The following is a 22,118-nucleotide window of genomic DNA, read 5'->3' as shown; positions in this document are numbered from 1 at the left end:
TTGCCCTTGTTGCTGCCCTGGGCTCCTACTGGGAGGAAGGGCAGGATATACATTTAATAATAAATAAGAGTCTTTCCATTCCTTGGAACCCTTGTCCCAGGAGGGCTCTGTGTGCTGTCTGCAGGCCTCCTGCCAGGGAGCTCTGTGGGTACATGGGCTCTTCTTCCTTCCCTTGGTGTGTCATGCACTCCAAAATGGTGGCTGTGCACAGCACAGGGGGATTTGAACTTTTGCTGGTAGGAATGCCAGGGGCTTGCAGTAGTGGGATTGTTGCTCGCTGTGCCTCTGGGGCTGATGGAGTGGGAGTGTTGTGTGTGTGGTGGTGCAGGGGTGCGTCCTCATCCTTGTGTGTTTACTGGTTCCCTTGTATGTGGGCATCATGTATGTGGGCTATCACCAGCACAATCCACTGATTAGTGGGCTATGGCAGTGTTTCCAGGGATGCCCCAGGGGGGGGGGGCTCTGCTGTTTTTGTACCATTTGGGGATTTTGTGCACTGTATGTTTTTCCCATTCCCTCCTGGACTGAGTGAGCACAGGATACAACAGCCATGCCACCAGTATGGTAGTGGCATATTTCCCTCCTAGTGTAATTGGTGTGTAGGATTGCTCTGCCCATGTTTTGTTTCTATCCAGTGAGCTCACTAAAAGGGCTTAAGGCAAGCCATTGTATCTCATCCTGAGTCACCTCCTCCCATTTGCAAAATAGGGGATGATGCTGACATACCCTACAAGATTGTTGTAAGGATTACAATTAAATAATGCATGTGAAGCTCTTTGAACCCTTAAAATAATTATACAGTTATAATTATACCCATAGCTATTAGCTGTAATAGCTAAGAATGGGATTCCCAGGTTCAGAAATTGCATTTTTTCTCATCATTAGATGCTGGGGGAGAAGAGGCAGAATATGGCTCTCTATCATGCCTTTATTGTGAGTTTCCAAGGGGCATTTGCCTGGGCACCATAGAAGACAAAATGTTAGAAGGTGAACCTTTTGATCTTATCCTGCAAGACTGTTCTTATTTTGTTTAATCGCTTACTAGAATATCTGTTAACATATGTACCTTTGCCTGGTAGTGTAACTAGTTTGGTTAATATAAGACCATAAGAACAGCCCTGCAGGATCAAATGAAAGGCCCATCCTAGTCCAGCATCCTGTTTTCACAGTGGCCAACCAGATGCCTGGGCGAAGTCTGCAAGCAGGACATATAAGGGCCCTGCCTCCTTCCTTCTCACTGCCTCTGATCCTGGAAGGGGTACATAGCCATTGTGACTAGCAGCCATTATCTAATAGAAGATGGTATCTTCCATGAAAGGAAGTGGTCCACTTGAAAAAAATCAGAGCTGATGTGATTACATTGGGGTCAGTATGCTAAACTAAATGTGATGAATTTAGCCATCAGTGGCAAAGTGGCTCTTTGTTTAATGGAAGATGAATCTAGGCTAAGCTGTAAGTTCTGCCCCAGCACAATTGTGATAGACACATTTTAGAAACTGGGAGGGAAATCCAGTCTCATCAAACCTAAAACAAACCAACTAAAGAAAGAAAATGGAGAAATGCTTGCAATTTGAACTGTTTGGGGCACTTACGGAGGGCTAATCCACCTGCCAGGACAAGGCCAACCACTTCTAGAAATCCTCACATATTCAGTTGAATGTTTCTTGCACAACAGACTCCTTTCCTCACTCCACCCAACTCTGATGGTTCATCCCCTGTGCTGGCAAGAGAAAAGGGAAGGAGCCAAGTTGAGAGAGGGGAGGGTGTTTGGCAGTTGCTAATAAAAACTTTTCCTTAAGAGAATTCAGTATCTTTCATATGTCTGTTTGTCCGAATCCACGCTGTGCTTCATATGCTGCCTGAGATTCTGTTCTTTTCATTTCTCTCTCTATGTCTGAAGAGCAGATTAGTGGAATTAATAATATCCCATTGCTAATATCACTTCTGGAAGAGAAGGGCTGAATGCTATTGTGTTTCTGTGCTGTGGAGACTCTTTCTTCATACTCCTTTGTGTCTCATGGTGCCCATGTAAGCCCACCTGGCATTCTTCTGACATTTCCTTTGTGTGGCTTTGTAATGCTGTACTCTGGTGAGGCTGCATAGTTTTCCTCGTGGGAGGGTCAGTCGGTAATCATATTTTGTGGCGTACAATATAGACTGTGAATTTCTCTGTAAATACGGGCTCTTCCCATTAGCTAGTTGAGAAGCCTGCTATGTTTATCCAGGTCAGCAGGATTTGCAACGTGCAAGCCATGCCCAGCTCTTCACAAAGAAAGGCTGGCTCTCATCTAACAGGCATGCATTTTTCAAACCTTTCAGGTTAGCAAGAGGAACAACTTTCTTTGTGCCTCTTCACTCCAGTTATATGACTGACAGACCTCTTATTCTGAAAACTCTTTTGCTTAAAGATTGTGTCTAGTACAGGTGTTAGTATTCTGTGCTAGGGAGTAGGATTGATATTGTGGTAAGCTGGGCCCCTCAGCCCACCTGATAACCGTGTTCGAGACTAGAGATGTGAAAGCTCAGAAAAAAACCAGAAAAATTCAAGGGGAAACCATTTTTTTCTGTTTTTTTCCAAAGGCTATTTTGTTTTTTTCTGAAAAAATGAAGAAAAAATGGATTATGGAATGTTTTATTTTAGCATGATGAATAAGATGTTTCATTGAATCTTGGTCCCCCTTTTTTTTCTCAGTTCTTTTTATGGGAATGGATGCTTTATGTCTGCTTGACACTGGAGGACCGGCGGAGACATAAATAATTTTCTTTGTTATTAATTTTGATGGTTTCTTCTGTTTGTTTTAAATTGTTTTTTGCCTGCTCCTCATAAAATGAAAGTGGTTCCTTACAGTTCAGGATCTTGTAGAACCGTTTCTAAAAAAAAAGTAAAAATTTTAAAAAGTAAATTCAATTTGTAATAGTACCTAATGTGATAATTTTATGCCAAACCAACTTGTACATAATTACATTTGATGTTCCTGAAGTAACAAAGTGACTTCCAATCTGTAAAAAGTGCTAATATTGCATTTTTCCCATTTTTCTGAAAATTTCTGGATTTTTTTTTTTTTAAAAACCCAGAAAAAAAATCAGTTTTTTCCATGGCTTCAAAATTTCCAGAAATTTTACATCTCTATTTGAGACATCATGTTTGCATAGATGCCTACCTGTGCTTAGATTGCATGAATTTTATGTTCAGATCACACGATTTGGGCCTACAAATGTTGGACATAAGGGTGGGGTCTCTGCATATATGCACCAATGGAAATTTGATGTCCAACACATGACTATTGGACATGTTGGAGAAGCGGGCCAGTCGCCATGATCATATTATCACTCATATATAGAAAACTGCATGGGCCAGTGAGTCAGAGACCAATGGTGAATTTAGCCCCAACCTTTCAGAATACTGAGTGGTATTTAATTAACTCGTCCCATCAGCACAGGGATTACCACTAGCGCAATGGGACTTTTCCCCCTCCTCTCCCTGTATGCTCCGCACCCTCTCTAAATCTGCTCCAGAGGGTTGGGGGACCTCTTAGAACAGATTTAGTGGGGGGGGGGAGAGGGGGAAAAGTTCCATTGCACTAGTAGTAATCATTGTGCTGACAGGACCCTGACTTAGTATGTTGAACAGAACCTGTTGTCTGAGAACCATGGGGGCTATCACCATAGCTTTTTCTTGTTCCCCTGGCTGAGAAAAAGTGACAGTTCTATGACAGCTGGGCACCTTCTTACTCTTAGTCTGTCATTAAAAAATAAGGAAAGCAGTGTGCGCAACTCGGTAGCAACCATAGTACGGGGCTTCATTTCCCCAAGAGCAGAATATCATGCAGTGCTATTACAGCTGTGGGGGGGGGGAAGCAATATTTGTGAGTGACTGAGGTTGAGTGGTCCCTGCAAGTGCTTATTTGCAAAGCTATTCTATTCCATACTACAGTTGAGAAGCTTTGTTTTCACTTGGTCTTGCTAGAAAATTATTACTGCCTTTCTAATGATTCACAGATTTTGTTACTTGTTTTGCTGACATTAGGCCTTTAAAATGTTTTCAAACAGCAATCAAGTATGTCTTTTGCCATAAGTAAGACTTAACGGTGAATAAGGAGGACCACTTAAATATCAGGAAATGTTCCTGTTTAATTTCTGCATAATAGAGGAATGTAGCTGGGTTTTAGTGTTTAAGCTACTGTAAACTGATCCTTTTCCACTTTGTTTCTTCTATCTCACCAGAACAACCATGTTTGAAATAAAGAAAATCTGCTGCATTGGTGCTGGTTATGTAGGTGGGCCAACATGTTCTGTCATCGCACATATGTGCCCGAAAATTAAGGTCACAGTTGTTGATGTCAATGAAGCTAGAATCAATGCCTGGAATTCTGACACACTTCCAATTTATGAAGTAAATGGGTTTTAATAATGCACTTTCCCACTTTTACCATACTGTACGTGTCACACAACTCTTCCCTGCTGCATCTTATTGTTATGGATTTCTGCACAGTGTATGCATTCTTTATTTAAACAATGTTATATTCATTATTCACATGTGTATTCTACTCTTTCTCCAAGGAGTACAAGGTGCCAAAACTCAAGAGACATACCAGTTTATCTTTCCAACAGCTATGTGAATTAAGTAAAACTGAGAGAAGGTGACTTGCCCAAGGTTACTCAGTGCACTTCTTTTTTTTTTTAATAATTTTTATTCAAATTTTTCAAAAGACAAACAAAACAAAGTCAAAAAACATAACAATACAACAAAAAAAATAAAAATAAAATAGTTGACTTCCGATTTGTCGCAGATCAGCTATGAGTATATAATATACATCAAACCTGTCCCTTAATATATACATACAGGATCACTTTTCTCCATAGGCTATCTTAGTTAATCGTCAAATCCCAATATCATCATTTTATTTTGATCTTTCAACAAAAAGTCTAAGAGAGGCTTCCATTCCTTAAGAAATGTGTTCAAGGTTACTCAGTGCACTTCATGATGGGAGGGGAATTTTAATTAGGGACTTCTGGGTTGAAGTCAAACACTGTCCAAATTCAGCAGAGGGAGAGAGACTCTACTAGTAAAGGAGGAGGGATTGGACAATGTCCAGGTAGAGAGTCAATGCAATATTCCCAATAGCTTAAAATTGCTTGTACATGATTTTGAATAAGAAAACTAGGAAACTGAGCACAACCAGCAACATTCTGCAGGATGTAGTGTGGGCTGCTCCCTTCTAATTGTTCAGTTAGCAGGTGGGGATCCTATGTAAAACTGCTGGTGTTGGCACAGACCTGAAATTCAAAGAAAGTGCTGGGCTCTGTTTTATGTATAAGAGTCATGTAACACATCCATGTCATTGTAAGGGTTGTATTCCTTGATGTGGCTTAGTTTGCTTGAGCCATACCTTAGAGTAAGGGTTGCCAACTTTTTTAGACCAGTGGGTGCATTTCAAATTTTGAGAGTGCTGGCAATGGAGGTGTAGGCAAGGCATAACACAACTTGTTGTAACACAGAATTAGAGAGAGTACAATCACTGTTGCTTCTCCCCTCACCCCTGGACAACGTCATGCTCCTGTGACGTTGACTCTGTCCTGTGTGTCTTGATTGTGGAGATACAGCTTTTAAAGGCACAAGAACCTCGTTTTCCCAATGCCAACCCTAAGCCAAAGCCTAGGCTAGCATCCTGTACCCACTTGCCTGGGAGTAAGGCCCACTGAACACAGAAACTTACTTCTGAGTAGAAGTGTATACTATTGTACTGCAAATTAATTATACAGTAAATTCTTAATGAGTGTCTGGCTTTAGGTCTTGCATAGCAGGAGACGTGCTTAAGCTTCTTTGCAAAGTTTTCTATTTTTGCATTTGTCATTTGGGGAGTTGATTTTCTAACATACACACACACTTATTGTGTAATAATATTTGCAGAAAAAACCTCTATAGAGTACCTGATCTGAGATTAAACCACCACAGGAAATATGCATTCTGGTTAAGAAAAAAGGAAGAGCAAACTGGAGAGATTCCAAGAAAATGAGACAGAAGCAGGAAAACTGCACTAAAAGGGAGGGAGAAACAGTATCTCTTTGGACACCAGCTACAGGAATCCCAGGGGTGCTAAACAACTTGCTTATTGCAGCTCTGAATTTTCCATATGTGCAAGCCTGGAATCCTGAGTTAAAATAAACTATAGGCAATTGTAAAACAAACCAACTTCAAACTATGGTTCTGCAAGTGGCTTCTTTAATGAACTGCATTTCCTGGTTTGTACATAATAACATAGGGGATAGTGGAACTGAATCCTGGCCGTGCAGGAGGAAGAGGGAGAGCTCAGAATTTTGTTTGGCCTTGCACAGGCTTACATGTAACACTGAGCCATGGTTTTAGCATTATATGTGAACTTCAATGTGAAGTATCTTATCAAAGGGGTTGGGAATCTGTTTACAGGGAATGTAGCTGGTTGTTTAGGTATAAATAAATTTTTAACCCTCAAATAACTTGCTGATACTTTTCTAGCCAGGGCTAAAAGAAGTGGTAGAATCCTGCAGAGGAAAAAATCTCTTCTTTTCTACCAGCATTGATGATGCCATTACAGATGCTGATCTCGTGTTTATCTCTGTAAGTAATTATTTCCCTCTTAAATAATACAGATATGCTAAGGGCAAAGTGGTGGCAGGAACTGGGAGAAAATAGGGCCACCTCCTCTGTCACAATAAACTACTCTCAGCTGATCAGTTCATGTTGTGGGTGCAGAAGGGGGAGTTCCACAAATACATAAAAACCTATCTGCCTTTTTGTTTGGTCAGTTTCACAAGCATGGGTATGCACAGTTTAAATAGTAAAATACATGTGCAGCACTGATAATTATGTATAATGCATATACATTTAAATGGTAGAGAAATTTTGGTTTCAGACAGGAGTCTTTCCCAGCCCTAACTGAAAGTGCCAGGGATTAAATCTGGGACTTTGTGGATGCAAAGCATGTGCTCTGTCCCTGAACTACAGTGTGTGGGTGGCTGAGGATATCGCTAATAGAACTTTAAAAAAGGAAGTGTGGATCGGATCTTACTAAAAGTCTATTCTAAATCATCAATACCTTGGAAATCTGTGTTCAGAATTGTTTTTTGTATTAGGATTAGAGTGCCAGAGAAATAGGGGCAGAAGGCTCAGCCACTAAAGTGCACTGGCATTCCTGATTTAGGGAAGATGGATCAAAGAAGCAAAGAGCAACTTTGCCTCCGGAATAATGATTTCACAGCACTAAAGTTGCAGAGATGCCATGAATAGTCTTTTCATAAATCCTCCATGAGCCTACTGATACTTCTTGAGTAGGGATGTTGTGATTGATGACTTTGCTAGCTCTTCTATTTGCCCTACCAGCCAGCAGCTGGATGGACAAGTGAACAGAAATCTCTGTGTTAAAAGAATTCATATAGGCAGTTCTCCTTTGTAGATTTATCTATCCATTCCCATAAATGGGATGCAAGTTGGCACTGAGGCCCATTTTGAAGCAATCTGCCTTTCCCTCTTCCCCCACCCCAATGGAAAAGGTTTCCTTAATCCAGGCTTAAACAACCTTAAATTTACTTATGTTTAAACACATCAGGATGTGCCTACAAGCTGTGTGGCTGTATATATGTGTATATGTTTGGGAGCAGTGGCAGTCCTGCAAACTGAAAAATGTTGTCATGGCAGCACTTTGATGAGAGAGACTACACAACTTGCATGAGTGCAGGACTGCACTGTTAGGCCCAGCTTATGCCAAGTCAAGAGGGCTTATTCCTGGTTGTGGTGCAAGGAAGGTCTGTGTCAAGAAAGAAAGGAAGAAAGGAAGAAAGAAAGGAAGAAAGAAAGAAAGAAGAAAGAAAGAAAGAAAGAAAGAAAGAAAGAAAGAAAGAAAGAAAGAAAGAAAGAAAGAAAGAAAGAAAGAAAGAAAGAAAGAAAGGCATGCATAGCAGAGTCCTTGAGCTGAGCAGGTCCGAGAAGAACCAGTCTGATCTGGAAGCTTTTATACGCATTTGGCCTTGCCACATGATCTGCAGAGGCCTGTGCTGAAGAGGCTTTTTGGGTGGGCTCTCTGTAGTTTTCTCCTCTGGTGGGAGCCTGATAAATTTGCATCTTATCTGGTTTCTCTCAAGCTCCAGTTCAGAACCCACTGCAGGCATTTTATATACATACATTGTAATAAGTTTTTTTCTCTGCATTTCACAGAAGGTTGGAAACTGCTTTCTTTATTTACACAAATTGAACGAGAGTTTTACATGTTAGTATGACAGCTGAGAAAGGAAACATCAACAGGGTTTTTTTTGGGGGGGGGGGGTATTTCCTTACTTATTCTATAACCAAAACCCAACTTCCACTCCACTGGTTTTCTTAAACTTGTACTGCTGCCAACTTTCAGTCTCACTTATTCCCTTTGAACCCTTAACTTCCATAACCCCAGTAACTATGGGGTATAGGCACAAAATCAGTCAGATACAGCTACTATATTTAACAAAGATACTACAAAATTACATAGTGCCCATACTTGTGGTTACTTTAATATTGTACTGTCTCTTTAAATGCATATATACTTTTCTAACTTGTTACTGTCACTTTAAATAACCAATAGCTTGTTTTACATTACTATTACTAAACCCAGACAGCTTTGAGGAAGCAGTTAGTTACCCTATTAAAATGCCTATGCCAGATTTGCTCCCCCCCATTACGCCTCACCAACACTATGACTGAGAACTTTGGTTGAAGCCTCTGTTTCAACCCCTGCTAACCTATTGAAACACAGGCCTATTTTTGCTGTCCTGTCCTGGAATCTTCCCCTGGATGTCCTGCCAGACATCGGAGCCTACCATTCCAAACTGCCTCTCCCTTCTTCTCCCTCAGTGGTGAGGACAAGTTCTCTCCTTGTCTCTTCAGCTTAAGTCAAGTGATTCACCTGCCTTAGCAAGTGTCTGGCCACCAAGCCACTCTGCCTTCCTCTCTGGTCTTCTCCCTCTATTCTCTTCTCTGCTGTCATCTTCTTGTGGCTGTCCACCATGAACAACAAGCACCAACCAACACGGACTGACTGTGACTGACTAGCACCTAGCCATATATTCACTTCTTCTGCCCCCCCTCTTGTCTAGCCCCAGCCAGTCGCACTGTCTAAGAAGGATAAATCTGCAGCTACCAATCAAAAATGCATACCTTCTATCCTTCTTTCGCATACTGAGAGTTCATTCTCCAACCCCTCCTCAGGTGTCAGGTAAGGTCCCCCAGTGACAGTTAACCCAACTTCCACTTGACCAGACAGAAAACTTTCCCCACCAAACACACTACAATTTACATTATACTACAAATGACAAAATACATTGCACAATAAGCACAGTTTAAACAAACAGGATTTTTTTCACACTCCTAAAGAATTGTCCTTTGTTTTTAACCGACAATTAGGTTAATACCCCAACCAAAACCTATGGCATGGGAAAAGGCCGGGCAGCAGATCTGAAATACATTGAGGCCTGTGCAAGACGGATTGTGCAAAACTCAAATGGATATAAAATTGTGACTGAGAAAAGTACCGTCCCTGTCCGTGCCGCGGAGAGCATTCGCCGTATATTTGATGCCAACACAAAACCTAACTTAAATTTGCAGGTAAGATGATAACCATTTTGAATTGAGGAGATTTTGATCCATCTCCCTTTTTGATGCACTTTAAACCAGTCTTTGGTCTTTGTGTGCAGGTTCTGTCTAACCCAGAATTCCTAGCTGAAGGCACAGCAATCAGAGACCTGAAGAATCCAGACCGAGTGCTGATTGGTGGAGATGAGACCCCTGAGGGTCAGAAAGCTGTTCGTGCTCTGTGCGCCGTCTATGAGCAGTGGGTACCCAAAGAGAAAATCCTTACAACCAATACCTGGTCATCTGAACTTTCTAAACTGGTTGGTATTATTTCAAGTTCTCACAGCATTAAAGCAGAGAAGGTATCTGCTTAGCAGTGGTAGATCTTCATTTTTCATTAGTCTCTGAAAAGGGCTAGTACAAAATATCTGTTAAGAAGCAAGTTTCATCTGAATGTTTCTACAAAAAGGCTTTTGAACTGTGTCCGTTCATGCTCACAAGCTGTTAGATGCAGCAAAGCTTGGTATCATGTGAAAAGTATGTCACTTAAATCTACTTAAAATACATGTGTCTTATGCAGTTCACTTTCTAATGTTCTCTTCCCGCTCCCACTCCAGTATAGATGTGTTGTAATGGTTATCCGTTGTCCCTCATTCATTTCAACAGAATGTAATGGCCTGGATTTTTCTCTTCTCTTACTGATCTCCAGGCAGCTAATGCTTTCCTCGCCCAGAGAATCAGCAGCATTAACTCCATAAGCGCTCTTTGTGAGGCAACAGGTGCCGATGTCGAAGAGGTTGCAAGAGCCATTGGAATGGACCAAAGAATTGGAAATAAATTTCTGAAAGCCAGTGTTGGTAAATGTTGCCTCTCTTCTGGTGGTGACTGAGGGCTGCCTTTGAGCGATGCACTGTTTGGACAGCAGGCCTTTATTAGTGAGAATTTTGTGGAATTAAGTTTGATCTTCAGCCCAGATTTTCTCAATAATGGATGCCAAATTTTCCCAATGCTTTTCAAATGCATCTTTACTTTTTTCTTATACCCTTTCACACTTTCTAAATTTTGTAAAAGGAGCCCATTTGCAAGTGCAGAAGCAACCACAACCAATGCCAGGATCCTTTCATTCCATCTCTTTACTACAGCTATGCTGTGGAAGTGATTATGGGTGGCTGCAGCTGATCCAGAAGTCACATTCAGTCCTATTGGAGCTACCAGAATAAGGGAAACTGGGACTCGGAAGAGGCTGGACTGCTTTCTGGCCTCTTTTTGGGGGGTGAGGAGGGAAGCCAATGGCAGTATATATAAAGGCTTCTTAAAAATTATCTGATGGTGGGCAAAGGTTCTTTGGTTCCTCTCACTGAGACCTTCCCCTCTGAAACTGTAGGAGCGATTAGGCTAGAGAGGACCCACAGGGGCAGGATGAAGTAAGAAAGCATAGGCAGTGGCAGAGGAGAAACTGCTGATGGCTCCCTAAGCAGATCCATTTGCCCAGAAACTAGAAACAGAGGTGTAACCCTCCGCCATTGTTCCCTCTTAGTAAGAGGTATTTATAGAAATGAAGTTAAACAAGGTATCTAGGTCTCACCATTCAAGGACAGAACATGGCTTTACAAACTACTGGTTATTTTAAAATTTAGAAGTAGGCTGCCCAGTTTAGATTCTCTTTTTGTTAGTTTGCTCATTTCTTCAAAATATGTAATGGCTTCTCTGTTCAAAAGTACACAGAGCAATGAAACTCACTTCTGTGGTAAAATTTACCCTCATATAAACTTCTTTATTAATGAAAGTTTGGGGGGCTTGAGCCATAACAGTCAACAAAGCAATTGGGCTTTACACTTTGGGCTCCAGTTACAGAATCTTATTTTTTTTAAAAAAACAGGACATAGAATGTTCCAGGAGTGAAAATTTCCTAAGCACGTTCATTTATTTGGAAGGCTCCTCAAACTGATTAAGATTAATCATTGATCCTGAAACAAATAAGCTATTTGGTTAATTATTGCTAGATATGAAGTACTCATCAGGGATTTTTAAGATTGCAAGCCCCTGGGAGTAAGCCCTGTTGAACTATTTTATTTTTTTATATAACTAAATGTGGGTCAGAGTGCAGAAAGAGAAATCTTTATGGTGCAGACTGAGTATTGAGTATTTTCCTCCCATACAGGATTTGGTGGGAGCTGTTTTCAGAAAGATGTTCTCAATTTGGTTTACCTCTGTGAGGCTCTGAATTTGCCGGAGGTAGCTCGTTACTGGCAACAGGTAAGAGTGCATGTAGTGGAAATCACATCCTAATAGAACATCTCTAATTTCCTACCTTGTTAGCAAGAGTCTTGTTAGAACAGAAAATAAAATCTATTTTCTCATCACTAATGCATTTGTTAACATCCCCTTTGCTCCTTGGTACCATCAATCACCGTTGAGTTCCAATTGGGAAGAAAAACTACTTTCAAATATAGCAACATTTTCATTCCTTTTAAATAGCTCTGGGATTGAGTGACATTCTTACACCCAACACATTGCTTGAAAGTAAGCCCGTCCTGTTGAAATCCACAGGACACATCTGAGTAAGGACTGACCTAGATATACATGGATGAGCATTTTGTGCAAACCAGACAAACCCCTTGGGCAGCAAGGAGACTGTACCCAGGGGAAGCAAGTATCAGATGGGGGTACAGCTGGGCTGGAGTGCCAGGAGAGAATTTCTGGACTTAGCAATTGAACAATAGTTCTACAGTGCAAAACGCCAGGATTAGAGATGCAAAGTTCAGGACTGGCCTGAGAAGGAGTGAGTGTACAACAGAATCTGCACCAGCAATTGCCTAGGTGCAGCTGACAACTTAAGCAGCCTAGCAAGAGAAGCAGTCTGCCCTACCTAATAACAGAATTAGTCCTGGGACTTCATTCCACAAAAATGTATGAGGTTCTGTTTCTTTCTGAAGGCCAGACTGCCCAGAGGTGAGGGCACAGGGCATTTTTTTCTGCATGGGGTACTTGATAGGGAGGAAGAGGAAGCTAGGGCCCCAGGAACCTGAAATGTCTCCTGAATTCGTGGTGTGGAATGGGCCTCTGGCACTAGGAGGAACTGGCCAAGGAGGAGGAAAATATCTGTAACTAAAGGCCTTCCAGGCTTGAAATCCTCACAGGATGTGCTCTTTTCTCATACTGGGTTCAGAAATTTACTAGGTTTTTTTTTTTTAAAGAGCATGAGCGGGATCCAGACTGTTAGTTAAACTTAAGTCTCACTGAAATCAGTGACAGAAGTTAGTTACAGCTTGCCTTGGCTCCCATTCAGATCAATGGGACTTAAGTACAGCTAACTGAAGTCTGGATCCAAACCCAAGTTTTTAACTCTTGTTGTAGAGAAACATTTGCAAACATTGAAGAGTAGACGATCTCTAGCCATTTCTGGCTACTTGGATGTCCTTAAGCTATGTGGCTTTACCCACGCATTTGTTATGTCCTTTGCCCACACAGCTACCTTGCTGCCATCATATTACTCCTGGCTAAGAGAGTCTATAAAATACCAGTTTTAAGCAGAATATGGCTTGAAAGAAAGCTTGCATAATGTGTAAGTTAATACAGAAGAAGCACACTTGGACATGTTGTTAATCTGCATAGATTTTCCTGTTTGCCTCTGAGACTTTATGAATTCCTTTTACCATAGCAAAATCCTGGAAGTTGTTATTCATATTTCGTTACTACCAAACATGAGCACTTCACAGTCCCACCCTTCTATCTTTTCCAATTCCAGGTGATTGACATGAATGACTATCAGAGAAGAAGATTTGCTTCTCGGATAATTGATAGCTTATTTAACACTGTCACTGACAAGAAGATTGCTATTTTGGGATTTGCATTCAAAAAAGATACAGGAGACACCAGGTAACACAAAGCAAACTCAAGCAGCAGTTGTAAAAATCACCCAAGCCCCAATATCTGAGCTGTTTCATGCTCTGAGCCAAAACAAATCCAACTTGTATTCAAAAGAAACCAGAATGTTGTTACCAAAATAAATGTCAAAGGTATTGCTCAGCTGATGGAAAGCCCCCATCAGCAGCACAGGGAGGGAAACCATTTTCAGTGCACCTCCTAAATCTGATCTGGAGGGAAGCTTCTGGAGAAGATTGGGGGGTGGGGGAAACTGCTGAGGGAAGGGAGAATGGCTGAAAATGGCTTCTCTTTCCCTTGCTAGTGGAGCAACACTGTTGGATGCAACCCAAAGAGTTTATTTACTTTTCCAGTGTTTACCACCTTTCTGCTCAAAGAGCTCTTGTGGGCTTGCTTTTGAATGAGCTCCCTTCACTGTCTTGCTACATGGTGTATGGACATTCTAAGCTGCATAAAGTTTAAATCTCTTTCATAAGCAGCAGTGTAGCTTGGGAGGGATAGGTTGGACTTCAGGGCACTACTGCAAACCTATGTAGTGGCCATTTTGTACTGCAGTGTATATGCAGAGCTCTTGCATGCAGGAGCATCCCCATTTATTGGGAGAAGTGGGATCAGATCTGTACACAAAGAGGAATGTGTACATGAGCCTGCTTCCTTCACGGAATGACTGGGGAAGTCCTTGCAGGTTGAGGAACTCCTCTATCAGTTTATAAAACAATAGCTGAAGCAATGACCATATGGACAGGCACTGTGGCAAAATGGGGAATGACAAACACCTGGGGTACTCCCAAGACATTGTTATGTTCACTCACTACCTCCTCTTCACCTGACCCTTCATAGGTCCAATCAGGGAATACCCCTTTTGTTTCCCCTCTGCCGGCTCTCCTTGGCTGTAGCAGGTTCCAACAAGCTTATGCCTCTGAAGCTGTCCTCCTCCCCAAAGGGTAAATGGCTTCATGAATCTCCCATGTCCCACTTGTCCTCTGGGTCTTCTTGCAGCCACTTACCCTTGTCCCCTGGACATTCTCTAGCCTCTTTGGACCACCCACCATCCCTGTTGGATTCCAGGGACATGTTAAGTGACAATCCTCAGAAACAACGAGGTTCCTATCCATGGTGGAAATTCTGCCCTGTAAGACAGTGGTTTTCTTTCTGGCCAAGAGCTACAGAACTAGTTTTTTGCACCCAAGGAGACCTGGGGCTTGTGTTTCTTAAACAACAGCACTCACACACACCTGTGCAGACTGTTTTTGAAACCAAGGTGACTTCCAAAAGTCAGTTGTCTATGACATGGGGGAGGGTTGAAAATAAAAATAAATCCCACTGCCAGACACCAGTTTCTAGTGATGAAAGGGGTAACTTTCCTGGTTTGGGGTTTATAATACAAGCCACATAATTGGATAATAAAATATTCGGAGAAGGACTCGATAGAGAAATTCCCCTTGACCTGTTAAATTGATGGACCTTCATTCTTTCACCAAGCTTGGTTTATTCAAATTCTGATTCATTTACCCAGCAATTATTTCTAGCTTTGTGGTCAGTTCAGTGCACCTTTATAGCTGGCTGTGCAGACAGATGTTCATCCAGTTGGTCAGTAGTGCAGCCAGATTGATTTTTAGTGCTACAAACCTCGTGACAGATTAAAAATGGTTCTGATGGGGCAACAGACAATCCAATGGACATTTAGCTATGTATTAAATTGGAATGCAAAATAAACTCATTGTGCAGCAAAAAACAGATTTTGGTCCTGTGAACTGTTGATACAGAAGATCAGTTTTGGCGCAAGTTAAAAGTAAGGTTTAATTAAGGCTCATGCTGCTGGAATACTTTGAGGCACAGACAGATTAAGTGGATGAGGGAGAACCAGAATTAAAAGAAAAAAGATACTCTGGGGACATTGGCTATAATGTAGCTGCTATATAATCTGCAACTAAAGGACATAGCACTGTTTCAAAACCATTCTCCCTTCGTGGTTTGTAAGTGACCCACAGCAGATCAGGCTTCAGTGTCCATCAAAGAGCTAGTGATGTGGTGTTGATTTCTGCACATGCCTGCTGCTGTGAGATGGTTTTGGGGATTTAGTTTGTCATATTTTGATCCTGCCCTTCCTCCAAGGAACTCATGGTAGCATCTGTGGGGGTTTCCCCAAATGTTTATCTTTATAACAAATCTATGAGATAGGCTAGTTTGAGAGCACAACTGGTCGAAAATTACCCGTATGTTTTAATCAATATCTCCTTGATCAGAGTCTCAACATGTTCTCCACTACACCATGGGTGGGCAACCTGTGGCACTCTGCCCAGTTTCATGTGGGTGGGTGGGGGGAAGGGGTAGCAGAAAGAGTGCTAGTGAAGGGCGAAGGGGTGCCAGAAATAGTGAGAGAAAAAGGGGTGCCAGAGGGGATTGGCAGAAAGAGAGAAAATGGGTGACTCCATCCTCCACCAGTGTACAGCCCCTAACAGAGTACTCCCAAGGGAATGCAGATCTGGACAGGGGGAAAAAAGGGTTGTCCACCCCTGCACAGTGCCCTACTGGCTGCCCAGTGTGGTGTTCCTGCAGCTGCAACCCAGCGATGCAAGGTTTTAACCTATCCAGCAAGTTGGTATTTTTGTTATGTACACTAAAACAGAAAGATGCCCTTTCCTTCTCTTTCAGGAGTTGATTTTATTGGTTCGTTCATATGTTCAGTCAAAAATAAGCAGGGAATAAGAGGATTTGCTATCTGATAACTTATGTTCTAGTTCCCTTTGGCCTGCGGTGCCCTTTCTGTATGGCCTTGAGGTTAACAGAAGAAGCCAGTACCGTGACTCAGCAGCAATTTCCTGGTTTACAGTTTGAGCTGGCAATACTGTTAGCCACTGAGATTTTAAAAAGAAACGATGGTGTGTTTTCAGAATACCAGACTTAGAAAATCTCTGGCAAGGGGTGAAAGGCTGCTGAATATGCGGCTGTTTATATTCTTTGGCTTACTTTGGTTTTGGTAGCAAGCTTGCAGTTGCAACCAGTGACAGTGCTTCTCTAAGTTGGTCTGATTGTGATGGAAATTATTTCCTATGCAGAAAGCAAATGCATCACCTTAATTCCTGAGGATCATAGCTTTCAAAATAATATTTCTAGCCCCCATGGTCACATATTTTTTCTAAGACTAAAGAATTTACTGGGAGGGCTTCAGCTGCTAGATTTACAGTGCAAGCCTATGCATGTTTATTTGGAAGTAAGTCTCATTGCATTCAATGAGACTTACACCTTTGTAAGTTAAGATCACCATCCATCATCTACCTCCTGCCAACCTGTATCCCATGAGTCACATTGTTGCTTGTAGTTAGTTACTGAATGTAACTATCACATGAAGACTTCTCAGTAGAAAGCTGTTGGTTTTTATTTATAGAGAATCCTCCAGCATCTACATCAGCAAGTATTTAATGGATGAAGGAGCAAAGCTTCATATTTATGACCCCAAAGTGCTGAAGGAACAAATCATTCTGGATCTCTCTCACCCAGGTGTATCAGAGGATGATCAAGGTGAGTGGAGTTTGTTTTTTACAACCTCCTCCAGCTCTGAGAATATAGACTTATCAAGCTAAATAAATCTTAAAACAGCAGCAAAACCATAGGTTCCCCCTTCCATCCAATGCAAGGCATTTTGGAATAAACAGACCTTACAAAGGTGTTTCAAACTCAAGAGTGAAGAACACCGATGTATCTCTTGAGAAGTCGTTCCACAGGACTAGGGCAGTCACCATGAAAGCTATTCCTTACTGCTGACAGCTAAAATCCTCAAATGGAACAGACATCTCATTGATGGCTGTAAAAGGCAAATGAGCTTGTGGTAAGACTGTAATTAGATTGTATGAATGATGTGAATCAGTGTGTGTCCGTGTGTAGGATTCAGAGTATCTTACAGGGGGTCCAGAATTAAATTCTGAGAATCTGTAATTTAATTGAGTTCTAAAGCAAGTTTTTAGCCATTATCGTGATAGTGAATGTGTACGGACAATGCCTGCTGAAAAAGCTGAAGTCAGAGGAGTTGCTGAATAAGATTTTCAGTGGCTGAGACATGCGTCAGCGTAACTTATATATATCACAAAATTCAATTTTCCTTTGTGTACAGCTTTATTTATTTGTTAATACAGAGTACACACTGACTATAACTGTTTACTGAAGTATGGTAATGGAGAACAGAAGATGTTACATGTCCAAAATGCTGGACAGAACAATCTTATACTCGTATTATACATGACTGGAAATATGCTGCCACTGCACTGGTGAATAGCTGCCATATCTGATGCATCCTCAGTCTGGAAAGGGAGGTGGAAAACAGAACTGGGAAATATGAAAATGGCAAGGAAATAGACATGCCCCTAGCATCCCTGGAAACTCTGCCAGTGGCTACTGATCAAAAACTGCTACTGCCTACACTCATATGCTGCCAACTGGGACCCCTCCCCCCAGGTGTGAATCCCCTTACGCTCTTCACAACCATTGTTTTTGAGCACCAAATGCAAAAAGAGGAAGAAAGGCAGCACCCACATTCAGCCTTCCTATGCCAAAGGTTCAAGACCCACACACGGGGGGGGGGAAGTCACCAAAGGAATGTTTGGCAACATGTTCTATCAGTGTATCTGGAGTGTTCTGCCAGCATATCTCTCACAACAGCGGTGTATCTGGCCTTTATTTAAAGCATTTTTATTCAGTTCTTCAGCCAAAAAAGGCTCCCAGAGTCAAAGGCACCTATGTCAGTGTTATTTTTGCCAGTAAAATAGAGATTCCACTGAACCGGACAGCTTCTCAGCTGGTAAATCTTCAGTATAAGATCATGCCATAATTGTCTCATTACAATGTGAATTCCTATTGATTTTACTGCTGCTTTATTTCCTCCTGACAGTGTCTCGACTGGTCACCATTAGCAAAGATCCCTATGAAGCATGCGATGGAGCACATGCCCTTGTTATCTGTACAGAGTGGGACATGTTTAAGGTAAACAAAGTGCAATTTAGAAACATGCAGAAAATCAAGAGGTAGCCACTCTCTTTAATGAGACAGTCTCTGGGTTGTTGTTTTTATAGGAGCTGGATTATGAGCGAATTCACAAAAAAATGCTGAAGCCAGCTTTCATCTTTGATGGCAGGAGAGTCCTTGATGACCTTCATAATGAACTACAGATCATTGGTTTCCAGGTAATTTTGCCATTTGTCCATTCACTGATTTATATTAAGATCTTTGCATGGTTTCAAAGGGAAACAGAGGAAGAATTTATTTTAATCCCAACACAGGCTCTTTTTGTTTGAATTTGAGTGTACTGAGAGTACTATTTTCTAGACTGTGATGATCTTCATAATTAGTCAGAACAACATGAAAACGTTTGACCTGTGTTCAGTTACAGGCAGGTATAGGGCATAGTTGTAGGACATAGATGGGGCTGGGCAGAGTCCCGAGGCAGTACGAACCAAAGGGTGCATACTGTGGTGGCCCCATGTATCATCACAGAATCTTCAGCAGCATCACATAAGGCTACGATACAAACTTCTTATCTGTGTGGAATCCCTTTGCACCAGGCAAAAACCTTGAGTCAACCCTGGATGTAGCTGGGTTATTTAGCATGGCTTTCTCCTGAAAGTTGCCAAACTTATGAATTCTTATAAAAGTAAAACAAATCCCACCACTTTGGCAGTGCAAGGAGTCTCTACTGGGGAAAAACGGATGAGCCAGCTGAAAGCTTTTCACTCACACCCAGGATGTGCCTTTTTAACCTATTCAGAATAAGGACAGGGTTTTCATCCAAATCAATTGGCTAGAGACCAGGGCTTGTCTGTCATCTAGACTGAGCTCAGATTCCTATCTGAAGTGTATCTGTTTGTTTTGTGGTGAACCACTGTCTATATTATGTAAGTTGATCTGTTCTGAGGTGGATTTTGGGTTGTGGGGCTGGAGTAAGTGGTCTTTAGATCATTTTTATACTGTTGTAAAGAAAAGAACCCAAGGCCTGTCTGGATCTTAGTACACTTGGTGAGACTGAGAACCACCCTTCGGTACCCGTAATTCCTCCTTACCCTTCCTCTGTCACCTTTATCCGGCACAGAAGGTAATAGCTGTGGGATCTTCTGGTTCAGATATCTGAACAAAAGATATCCCTGGACTATGGATATTGAAACCTTTTTCTTCAGCAGAAGCAACATTCAGGATAAGGGAATTCCCATTCAAATAACTGTGGGATCTCCTAGTTGGGGTGTTGCCTTCTAACAGTGATCACAGGGTAGAGGAAACACATAAGCCCAGGCCTGTTCTCAGTTTTACCCATTAGAGGTATTGTGTTGGGAGAAAATTTTATGTCTGAACAGGCCCAAGGAAGGAAACAATAGATTTGTCACTTTTGGCAAGCTAAAACATGATTCGTGCTGTTTTAAAATGGGAGCCAAATCTCAGGTTTAGAACGATCACACAAAGTCCTCCTTGGACTGTGTCAGTTCAGAAGATATGAGTGAGATCACATGTTTGGACCTCACATTTTGGGATATTGTATACTTTGTCTGACTAGCTTACCTAATTTTTTGTTCCCTTCAGATTGAGACAATTGGGAAGAAGATATCAGCAAAAAGGATTCCATTTGCTTCTTCATCTGACATACCGAAGTTTAGCTTGCAGGATCCTCCTCTCAAGAAGCCAAGGGTATAGGTTTTAATTGGCACAGAAGAGTTATGATTCTTCCCGTGTGAGCTGTAAACCAGCATGAGTTAAAACAAAAAGGGGGAAAAATGGACAATTTGACCCTAAGTTAAGCACTTGTCCTTTTTATTTCAATGAGACAGTTAATCATGTCCTTAAAAATTGCCCATTGAAATTAATGGGACTAGAAAATGCTTAACTCTGGCTGAATTGTGCTAAATATTTTCTGATCATGAAGACAATTTTTCAAAAGTAGTAGCGTTCTAGCTGAGAGATTTCAATCCAGAATCTGTTTTATAATCTCTATTTTTATAATATTGGAACTTTTTGTCATTGAAGTGAAAAACTGTACAGTCATAAATGATTTTAGTAATTTTTTATCAAAAAATCCATCAGCTTCAAACTTCAACGCTTCTACACTGAGGTTTACAAACTGCACTTTACATTTTTATGGCATATGTTAAAATAAAAAAGAAACAGGTTTTTGATACTGTAATCTACACCATACCATGTAACTTCGTTCTTTTTAGAACTTTTGAATGACTCTAGTCAAGTGGGGGGGTAGCTTGCTCAAGGACCACTTTTTACCATAATATATGAACCCCAGGGGTTAACAGAATATCTATCATTCATGTGAAGCACCACCCTGTTCAGAGATGCCCAACATATTTTTGGTACATAGCTGTAGAGATGGGCTGTTAGGAAAACAATGGTGTCTGAGGAAAATCACCCTTCCTAGTGGTACTATTACAATGAAATCAATAATTGATTTTTTATCATTCTTAGATTCACTGCCTGGGACAAGCTACCTCATTCCTGTACTACTTTCGGCAGCGGGTTCTTGTCAGTAGGACATGCCCCTAAAAAAAGGTGCAGAACTTGTTGAAAAGACGTTACTAAGCGTTATATGAACGATACGCACTATCATTTTACAAACATGAAAGCCCCATTAATGGGAGGGTGGGCTGCATGTATGGTCCATATGTTAACCATTTTGTCATTTGCTGATCTATCTGGTTGATTGAGCTTTCATTACAGTGAGACTGTTAAAAACAACTTATCTGCTCATCTGAGGCTAGTAAAAATCCTCTCAAGGCAAGCACAGAGATAAGCCTTTATAACCCACAGGAGTTCATACTTTTTATTCTTAGATTGCACAAATACAGGCTAGTAGCTTTTGCACCCTTCATTGAAAGGTTGCGTTAGAAGACAAGAAAGTCTTCACTTCCCGTTGTAGTCAAAAGCTACTTCTGTGTGGTTTGAGTAAGTTATGGTACCGCCCTTGAGTGAACTCAAGCTGATCGGAGCGAGATTCAGTGAGAGTACCCTTAAATACCTTATAGGATGAACAGCTATTCCTCACCGTAAGTTCATGTTGGCTTCTTGTGCAACTTAGAAACCCAATTCTGCAGGGTTTCAAATCTCACGTAGGGAGCCTACATGTGTACAACAGGCTGCCTAAAGAACTGCCGGGGTGAGACACTGGAAACATGAAGGAGGTGAGGCCAGTGAGCCTATCTCCCCTTTCCTACAATCTGAGTTGCTTCAGGGGGATGGCTCTGAAGTCCCCATTGTATCGTTTGCCATTTTCACAATAAGATATACACAGTGTGTCTCATTCTTTATAGGTCAGATTTAATTTCACTAGAACAGAAGTTCTTAAAGTGAGAGCACTTGATCAGCTGCCTTTCTGTCAAAACTGCCTCAAATCAGTGTCCAAAGCATTATCAGAACTTTTAAAGGAAAAGTGGTCCTATTACAGGAGGGTGGGGTGGAATTAATGCACATAAATTTATAAGCTAAAGTCAAAATATTCATTCCAAATAAAGGAATGCCATTTCATTCATGACTACCATGAAACTCAGTGGTTTTCCACTGAGTTAGTGCACAAGAATATTGCAAGAGCAAAAAGTAACGGATCATTGTCATATATTAATCAGCTTACTACCTCACTGTGATTACAAAAATAAATTTTGTATACTCATTGGTAACA

General features: G+C 41.3%; 1 protein-coding gene across 3 annotated transcripts in view; it reads left to right on the top strand.

The window, feature by feature from the left end:
* Nucleotides 1–22,118, top strand: part of UGDH (UDP-glucose 6-dehydrogenase) — a 24,526-nt gene extending 2,408 nt beyond the window's left edge. For 2 of the 3 annotated variants that reach the window (XM_061582922.1, XM_061582921.1), the window contains exons 2-12: nucleotides 4,225–4,393; nucleotides 6,497–6,598; nucleotides 9,410–9,610; nucleotides 9,700–9,897; nucleotides 10,287–10,434; nucleotides 11,739–11,833; nucleotides 13,326–13,456; nucleotides 16,851–16,984; nucleotides 18,348–18,439; nucleotides 18,529–18,639; nucleotides 20,024–22,118. In XM_061582922.1, the coding sequence (XP_061438906.1) occupies nucleotides 4,232–4,393; nucleotides 6,497–6,598; nucleotides 9,410–9,610; nucleotides 9,700–9,897; nucleotides 10,287–10,434; nucleotides 11,739–11,833; nucleotides 13,326–13,456; nucleotides 16,851–16,984; nucleotides 18,348–18,439; nucleotides 18,529–18,639; nucleotides 20,024–20,134 (1,485 nt within the window). In that variant the 5' untranslated portion in view covers nucleotides 4,225–4,231 and the 3' untranslated portion in view covers nucleotides 20,135–22,118. Of the gene's footprint in view, nucleotides 1–1,264; nucleotides 1,366–4,224; nucleotides 4,394–6,496; nucleotides 6,599–9,409; nucleotides 9,611–9,699; nucleotides 9,898–10,286; nucleotides 10,435–11,738; nucleotides 11,834–13,325; nucleotides 13,457–16,850; nucleotides 16,985–18,347; nucleotides 18,440–18,528; nucleotides 18,640–20,023 lie in introns of those variants that run through there. The other variant, XM_061582923.1, reaches the window with a different exon arrangement.

This window comes from Rhineura floridana, chromosome 9 (genome assembly GCF_030035675.1).
Source record: "Rhineura floridana isolate rRhiFlo1 chromosome 9, rRhiFlo1.hap2, whole genome shotgun sequence".
Lineage (NCBI taxonomy): Eukaryota > Metazoa > Chordata > Lepidosauria > Squamata > Rhineuridae > Rhineura > Rhineura floridana.
The sequence above is the reverse complement of the archived record's forward strand: the minus strand, read 5'-3'. Positions and strand labels throughout refer to the sequence as shown.